This window comes from Camelus dromedarius, chromosome 14, assembly GCF_036321535.1.
Source record: "Camelus dromedarius isolate mCamDro1 chromosome 14, mCamDro1.pat, whole genome shotgun sequence".
Lineage (NCBI taxonomy): Eukaryota > Metazoa > Chordata > Mammalia > Artiodactyla > Camelidae > Camelus > Camelus dromedarius.
The window spans coordinates 14,554,327-14,562,216 of record NC_087449.1 but is presented as its reverse complement, the minus strand read 5'-3'; the positions used below and the strand labels follow the sequence as shown (position 1 = coordinate 14,562,216).

The 7,890-nt window shown below is 39.5% G+C and overlaps 1 protein-coding gene across 1 annotated transcript in view; it reads left to right on the top strand.

Annotated features, from left to right (window-relative positions):
• The first annotated feature begins 92 nt into the window (after positions 1–92).
• MSH4 (mutS homolog 4) overlaps positions 93–7,890 on the top strand; it is a 53,922-nt gene continuing 46,124 nt past the window's right edge. Inside the window, exons 1-2 of the mRNA XM_010989044.3 lie at positions 93–1,416; positions 4,902–5,084. Of these exons, the coding sequence (XP_010987346.2) occupies positions 1,194–1,416; positions 4,902–5,084 (406 nt within the window). The 5' untranslated portion in view covers positions 93–1,193. The remainder of the gene's footprint in view (positions 1,417–4,901; positions 5,085–7,890) is intronic.

Sequence of the window (7,890 nt, the reverse complement as noted above, 5' to 3'; positions counted from 1 at the left end):
TTTGTGGTTGCTGAATTGGTCATAATTTAGGTGACAGTTGACCATTTTAGACTAGGACTGCAGTCTGAACTCATCTATTCCCACTTTTTAACATTTTACGTCAGAATGCCAATGGATGTTGGCTTATTTTTTCTCCCACCCAATAAGGGAATAGTTGATAGTTGCCATGTTTTCTACCTTTATATTCAGAAAGACTAAAATAAACACAGCTTACATTCTTGGTGAATATAAAGTATTTTAATGAACATTTTTCTCGATGGAAGTTGAAATTTTCACAAGCATGTTTGCAATACCCCGTGTAAGTCATTTTAAGAATAATTCTACACATGAATGGTGATGAGATTGAAATGTCTAGCTTGTTTTGACAGTTCACTACTTTGAATCAGAGTTTGAGTTGAATTGCCAGTATTTCTGAAAATTTGGAAGTCATTGGATGGAACATAATTTTATTTAAATGGCATCATTGGCAGTTGGAGTTTTGAGGACCATCGTCATTGCATGTGGGTGATTTTTATGGTGTGAAACCATGGTACTAAAAATTGAGAGGTTGGAAACTTCTAAACTGCTCAAGAGATTCTGGTTTCCTACTGTACTGTGGACCTATCCCTGTGCTTTCTGGGTGAGTGCAGTCTTGCAGTGATAATAGCCTTGTATCCGGATATTTAAACTTTAAGGGGCTAACGACCTCTTTAGCAACGAGGCCAATGTTAAGATGGTTTGTACGAATGTGAGCATTAAATTTGTTTCCACTGTCACAGGTACTGGATGCACAGTGATGCACAATTTGTAATTAAAAAGAATCTAGTGTATTTGAAGGTGCGTCAGGAATGTTAGCACCAAACCCCTTGTGATAAGGGAAATAGGGTGCGTTGTGAGTAATGGGTATACTAAGTTGGCTGATTGTTGATGGGCCCTAAATTCTTTTCGGCTGATACCTGAAGATTAATCTTATAACCAAATTCTGCGGGAGGTTACTGGGCCTGCGGAGAGTACACTTACCTGTGTAGACCGGGAGTTGGGTTTGGGAGGTCAGGGAGCTGAGTGGATGAGGGAAGCTGGGACTGCGCCTGCGCTCTGCTGTGCGTCCGTGCGCATGCGTCTCGGGTTCCCGCTCTTTCCCGCGTTGCTTCGATTCTTCAGCTACACGAAGTGGCGCTCAGAACTCTCATACTTGTTTCTGAGAGTTTGTGAGGATGCTGCGGCCTGAGATGTCACCACCCTCGCCTTCCGCCTCTGCATTGGCGGAGGCTCGGTCACAGGGTCCCCGCTGCAACTTCGGACTCCAGGAGACGCCCCAGAGCCGCCCTTCAGCCCAGCCGTCTGGGTCCACGCCTCCAGGCACGTCGGGAGCCGCGGGCGACCGGAGCAGCAGCAGCAGTCTCCCTCAGCACCCGCCAGGCGCCCGGCCCGCTCAAGGCAAGGAGTGGCTGTGTGAATCCCGGAGGTTCAGGGAGCCGCGGTTGGTGGTTACCATAGAGAAATTTTAGTTGAGGTGGTCGGAGTTGAGCGCAGGCGCTTTGGGAATATGCGGGGTCTGCGTGATTAAAGGGCTGGACTCTAATTCGGATTGGTTTTGTTACAAGGCTGCGATGGCAGATGGCTGAGTTCTGAGCCCGGCTCAATAACATCCCTCCTCCCTGTCTGTATATGACAGATGACTGGATTTGTGCATGAGTTTGGTTACAGGAGTGGTGAACGTCTTGGCTCCTGACCTTAAGTCTCTCAGTCCTTCCAGGATGCCATGAAAATAGGCTAAATTTAACGTTTCATCTAATTCAGTTGAATCATATGTTTAGTATGAAAAATGTCCCTCAAGACAAGATGCATGTTATTTTTACTCGTTCACTCTCCATGGAAAAACCATTTTTTCCACGCAACGTTGCAACTCGGTGTTAAACATGCCAAATCCAGTGGTTACTTTTCAGTGACCTTTTCACTGTATTTTTATTCTTGACCAGGCTTCTTTTGAACACTCTTAAATTGGTCTCCTTAATTCTACTCTCCTGTTTTTCACCTACCTTCCAGAGAAGTATGCTCAGTTTTGTTAGTTCCCAAATTATTAGTTTTTTTTTTATAAGAAAGACAAGTGCAAAGGCACAGAGGTATGATATAGCATATTATTCTCAGCTCCTAACATAGCTATTTCATCTATTTTGGGGCTTGTCTCACTATGTAAGATGGGGACAAAAGAATAACATTCTGTAAATTAAATGTTAATAATAATTATTCTGAGAATAATATTCTCAAGGAACTTATGGTTCATTATGGAAGACTCAAAAATCAATAAGTATAATTTTTAAAGAATTTTATTTGAGGTGTTTACAGATCCTGAGGTATGTAATAAGGGGAGCAAAAGTGGCAAAAGAAATTTTGCAAAGGAAGTTCAACTTGAACTAGTATTGAAGGATAAATAAGACAAAGAATGTCAGCTAAATGAAAGGAGGAGAAAAAACCAGAGTTCATTTTTAAGAAAGGAAGACGTGCAAAGACACAGGAAAAGTATGATACAGCATGTCATGTTTGCAGACTGCAAATAAAGCTAGAGCAGAAGGGTGAGCTGATATACTATTTCTTTTCAATGTAGATAAACTTGGAGTACTTGCAGGAATTCAGTCTGGGAGTCAAATAGGTTTTGTCTGCCATTCCAAAAATGGGTCTCTGGCTTTGGTGAGTGGGTAGATGTTAGTGCTATTTCTTGGTAAAGGGAATTTTGTAGGAGAAGCAACTTAGAGGAAAAATGATGAGTTTTGTTATGGATATGCTGAGTATGAAGAACCTCTGGGGTATCCATATATTCATATTAAGGCAGTTGAATATATGGATCTAGGGCTAAGAAACTTGGGCTTTATATGAATTTGAAGCCAGAGGAGAGAAGGTAAAGAAAATACAGCAAAACAGAGGTCAAGGAAATTGGAGGAGAACTAAGACAAATAAATTTCAAGGAGGGGGGCTTAGAGTCTAAAAGTAACCTGAGAGTAAGAAACAGCCCTTTCTGTCTCTAGTTTCTAGCAACCACTCCCTTAGCTCCTTTAAGTCTCAGGATGGTAATGGAATCTCCTTTGTCTTGGTTCTGCACGTTTCTTTATGATGATACCCTGTATACATCTTTGTAAATATTGGCCTTTATCAAACTCTCCTCAAATTATCCTAGTTTGAATGTGTCATTGAGTCCTCCTGGGACCCATACAAAGAAGTTAGATTTTATTTTATGGTAGATATGGTGAGTCACTGAGGAATTGTATGAAAGGGAGACATATGGTGGAATTTCTTTTTCAGAAAGATCACTGGTAATGATGTGAAGAATGGATTAGAGAGGCATAATACTGAAGGCAAGAACAATGAGGAGGCTTTTGAGAAAGGCTCAAAGAAGATACAGGCTTAAAATGGTCTAGGAGGAGTGAAGATGGAGAGAAATTTTAGTGATAGTAAAAAAAAAATTGCGAGATTTGGTCACCAACTGGATGTTTGGATTGATGAAAGAGGAATTAAGAATGACTCCTAAGTTTATGTCTTATGTGACAGGGTGCAAGATGGTACAATTGACCATTACTGGTAGTGAAGAAAAATAAATTTTGAGGGAAAGGTAATGAGTTCACGTTGGGACATTTAAAAGTTCTGGGAAAATATCTAAAGGTTTACATCCAAAGAGTAGTTAGATATAGGAACCTAGATAGAGCTTTCTGTGGTGATAGTTGAAATATTGCATATCTGTGCTGTCGAACGAATATAGTAGCCACTAGGCAAAAGTGGCTTTTGAACATTTGAAATCTGGTTAGTGTGACTAAACTGAATTTTAACTTTTATTTAATATAAATAGCCACATGTGGCAAGTAGCTACTATATTGAACAATGCAGATATAGACCTAAAAAAGGTTTTTGCATTTTTAAAGGGTTGAAAAAATAAAAGAATAATATTTTGTGACATGAAGATTATATGAAATTCAGATTTCAGTATCCAGAAGTAGAGTTTTATTGAAACACAGCCCTGTTCCTTCACTTACTCATTGTCTATGGCTGTTTTCCTGTGATAGTGTCAGAGTTGAGTAATGGTGACAGATGGCATGGCCCACAGAGTCTAAAATATCTACCGTCCAGCCCTTTATTTAAAAGTTTGTTGACTCATGATTTACAGTGTAGGAGAGGAGTTAAAGCTGTACATGAAGGTTTGAGAGTTGCCAGGAAATAGATATTAATAGAAACCATGCCCAGAGAAAGTGTACAGTTTTGATTTGTGAGAGAAAGTGAAAAAAACTGTTGAACCTTGGAACGCCAACAGTTAAAGGGCAGACAGAGGAAAAAGGACCTGGTGAAGGAAACTAAAAAGAAGTGGTTTAAGGAGAATCAAGATAGAGAGTTACCATGGAAATGGAGGGGAAGAGGAGGAAAGAGACCTAGTATGTATATATTTTTAAAAACTTCTATGTGCCAAAACACTGTGCTAGGCTGTTTATTTACATTCTTTCAAATTTTATGACAACCCTGTAAAACAGGTAATACCTTATATCATAGGTAAGTACCTACACAAGGAACTGAATCCAAATGAGCCTGCAACTTTTTACACCAATTGTGTGGAAGGAGAGAGCTTCACTGAAGAAATTAACAGAGAAAAAGAGGTCTCATAATTACTACATAAAGTAAATATACCTGGTGTATTTCAAAATTAGAAGGTAGTTCATGATTTAGCAAAAGTAGTCTCAGTGAACTTGTATAAGCAGAAGCCACATTAGCAACCACCTTACCTTATATTTTAGTACAAGATTGTTAGTAATGTTATTAAATGTCATAATTTGTAGTGTTAAAGAATCATTATCAGATGACGTTTAATAGCAATTATAGGGGTTAATACAACATTGCATAATTCTGAATCTTTAAGAACTGATATTTAATTTTTTTGAATTTAGGTTCATACTTTAAAAACAAAAGATCTCATGCAGAAAACACATTTGCATCAAATTTTACACTTGGGACAAGCTCATCCTCTGTGCGAGATAGTAATTATCCTCAAATACTAAAAACTCCATTGTCTGCTGGAAATCCCCAGAAATCAGGTTATAAAAGTTGGACACCGCAAATGGGATATTCAGGTAAAATGAGTGGAATATTGGCCTAGGTGATCTTTTGAAACATTTGAAGTTTTGTAAATTATGAATTAGTGTAGCTAAGTTAATTTGAAGTTATTTGCAACTCATATGGAAGACTGAACGATAAATGCGTCAGTTTAGCCATATCCATAATTTGAGGCTAGCTTAATAAGGCTATGTAGTTTGTGATATTGTTTGTTAATAAATGCAGGTTTACATTATTTTTACCATTTTGACAAAAAACCCACAAGAAAGAGAATGCCTGTCCTTTTATATGATGTTTAAATGTAGAAGTTGATTCTGATAATACTATTGAGTGGGGTTTTTTTTAATATTTAGATTTTAGTTTTAATCTAAATTTTGATTTTCTTGAGGGGAAAATGAGTGAGATAGGTCTACGTGTGTAAGCATTCTTTAAAGTACATGCAGTGGAATTTCTTGGTTACAAGGTTTATAAATATATACATTTACAAAATGATGACAGTTTGTTCTTCCAAGGTTCTACCAAGGTACACTCTTATTAGCAGTGAGTTCTTGTTGATCTACATCCTATCCAACATTTGGTATAGTCAGACTCCTTAATATTTACCAGTCTAGCAGCTGTGAAATGCTACCTAACTATAATCTGAATTTGCATTTTCCTTGTTATTAATGAGGTTAATTATCTTTTTTTAATTGTCTGTCTTTGCTGGACTATAAACTCCATGGAGGCAGAGAATGTAGCACTTAGGATCCAAACTGAAGTAGAACCATACAATGATTTAAACAGGGGAGATTTAATATAAAGAATTCTTAAGCTATGATAAAAAAAGTAGCTATAGGATATAAGAAAACTCCGTAAGGGCCTCTAGGGCTGAGGTGACTCCCAGGAGGTCGAACTTGGAAGTGGGGACCCTCTGCAGTCCATCTCCCAAGGCTGGGACACAGACCTCTTTGGAGGAGGTGAAGTTGAACCCACTGAATGGCAGTTTCAGTAGTGCCTGCAGATTGGGTAGGCCAGAGCTGGCTTGCTGTCCAGGGCAAACAGGAAGCAGGCAGGGTGGGTGAACTACAGCTGGTGGCGGGAATGTAGCTGTGCAGTGGGAGTGGTTTGGAGGCCTGGAGCACACAGTCTCCCTGTTGGGAGGGCAGTGACATCAAGAGGACTGGGCAGACTTGAGAAGAGAGTGAAAGAGCAGAGGGAATTAGTTTATGGGCAGAAGGCCTGGAGTGCAGGATATCTGTATCAACAGGGCTGTGGAAAGGTTGTTACCACGCCCGCTGAGTCTGTGTGATTGCCAAGGACAGCATATTCTGGGTGTACAGCTGGGCACATCACCACCAGATGTCTCCATACCTACACTGCTGGCCCACCATGCTGCAGTGAAAATTGCAGGAAAGCCCTTCATCCTGCACAGTCCCTCCAGTGCCTTCTACTGAGAAAACACTATGCACACTTTAAAGGAGAAAGGCTTATAGGAATTCTGTCCATTATTGCAGAGCTTATATTGAAATGTGAATTTGGAGTTGAGTGACAATAAATTGATAACTGGCATAACTCCTTTGGCTATTCAACTTCCATATATGCCATTCTACACACATTTGGACTCTTACAACAATAAAATGACTATTTCTATGTAACAGAATATATACATCTGTACTTACAAGTGAGGGAGTTCTCACTCTTTCCGAAAATGACAAGATTCATAGTCCCAACAGTCATTGTATATTAATTATCTCAAAATCAGTCATGGTCCCTTTGAATATTTTATTACTTAAAGATTACATTGTAAAGTCCTCCAATAACTTGTGCATAAAGTTTTTTAAATTGAAAAAAGAGAGAAGAAAATGTTTAGTTTATATAAATAAACATGTATATGACAAAGCATAGAGAAAATATCCAAAGCTACCACAGTTTTTGTTTCTATAATTGGTCATGAGGCTTTAGTTGATATCTATGGCTTCCTTCTTCCACTACCCATTCCATATTTCCCTTACTAGCAGCAATAATGGTGGAATGACCCTAACCTTCATTCCTGAAGGGTCTAGATCCTTTGTCACTCTGCCTCTTTTTGGTGTCTGTAGTTTTCCATTAACCTTTTCTATTGGAAATACTAAAGGGTGCCTAAGAGAATCCCCTGGGTTCCATACAAAATCTACTTTACCTGCATTGTGTTTAGCAACGTGATATCCCCTTGGCAATAAGGATCGATTACTCCATCGATAGATAACCCCCTCCTTTTTTGCCTGTTGGTTCAGTAGCATAAATAAGGAGCCCCAAATGGCCAAGGGGCAGTCTCTTCTTCCAATTCGGTGGAACCGTTGTTGTGTCACCTGGGGAACCAGTAACCTTGTGGAGACTAAGATCTCCAAACCAGCAGGGCTCAAGTTTGTCAGGATGGGAAGCAACATTCTTTAGGAAGGTTATGAGAAATAATACAGCACCTGTGATTCAAAGTGGAAACTGCATCATGTAAGACGGAACCCCAATCTTTTGGGGTGTTGTCTCCCAGTTGGCACCGTAACTGGGTCTTCAATAAGTCATTCTGCCTTTCAACTAAGCCAGGCATTTCTGGGTGATGGGGAATGTGGTAAGACCAGTTGGTTCAATGGCCTGAGTCCATTGATGTATGTATTTCTTTTGCTGTGAAGTGAGTTCCTTGATCAGATACAATGTTGTAAGGAATACCATAATGGTGGATCAGGTACTCTGTCACTTCATAGATGGGGATGTTGGCATTGTGGGCAAGGAAGGCAAATTCACATCTAGAATGTGTGTTTTTTCCCAGTGAGGGCAAATATCAGCTCCCTCCTTGATGGAAGAAATCCA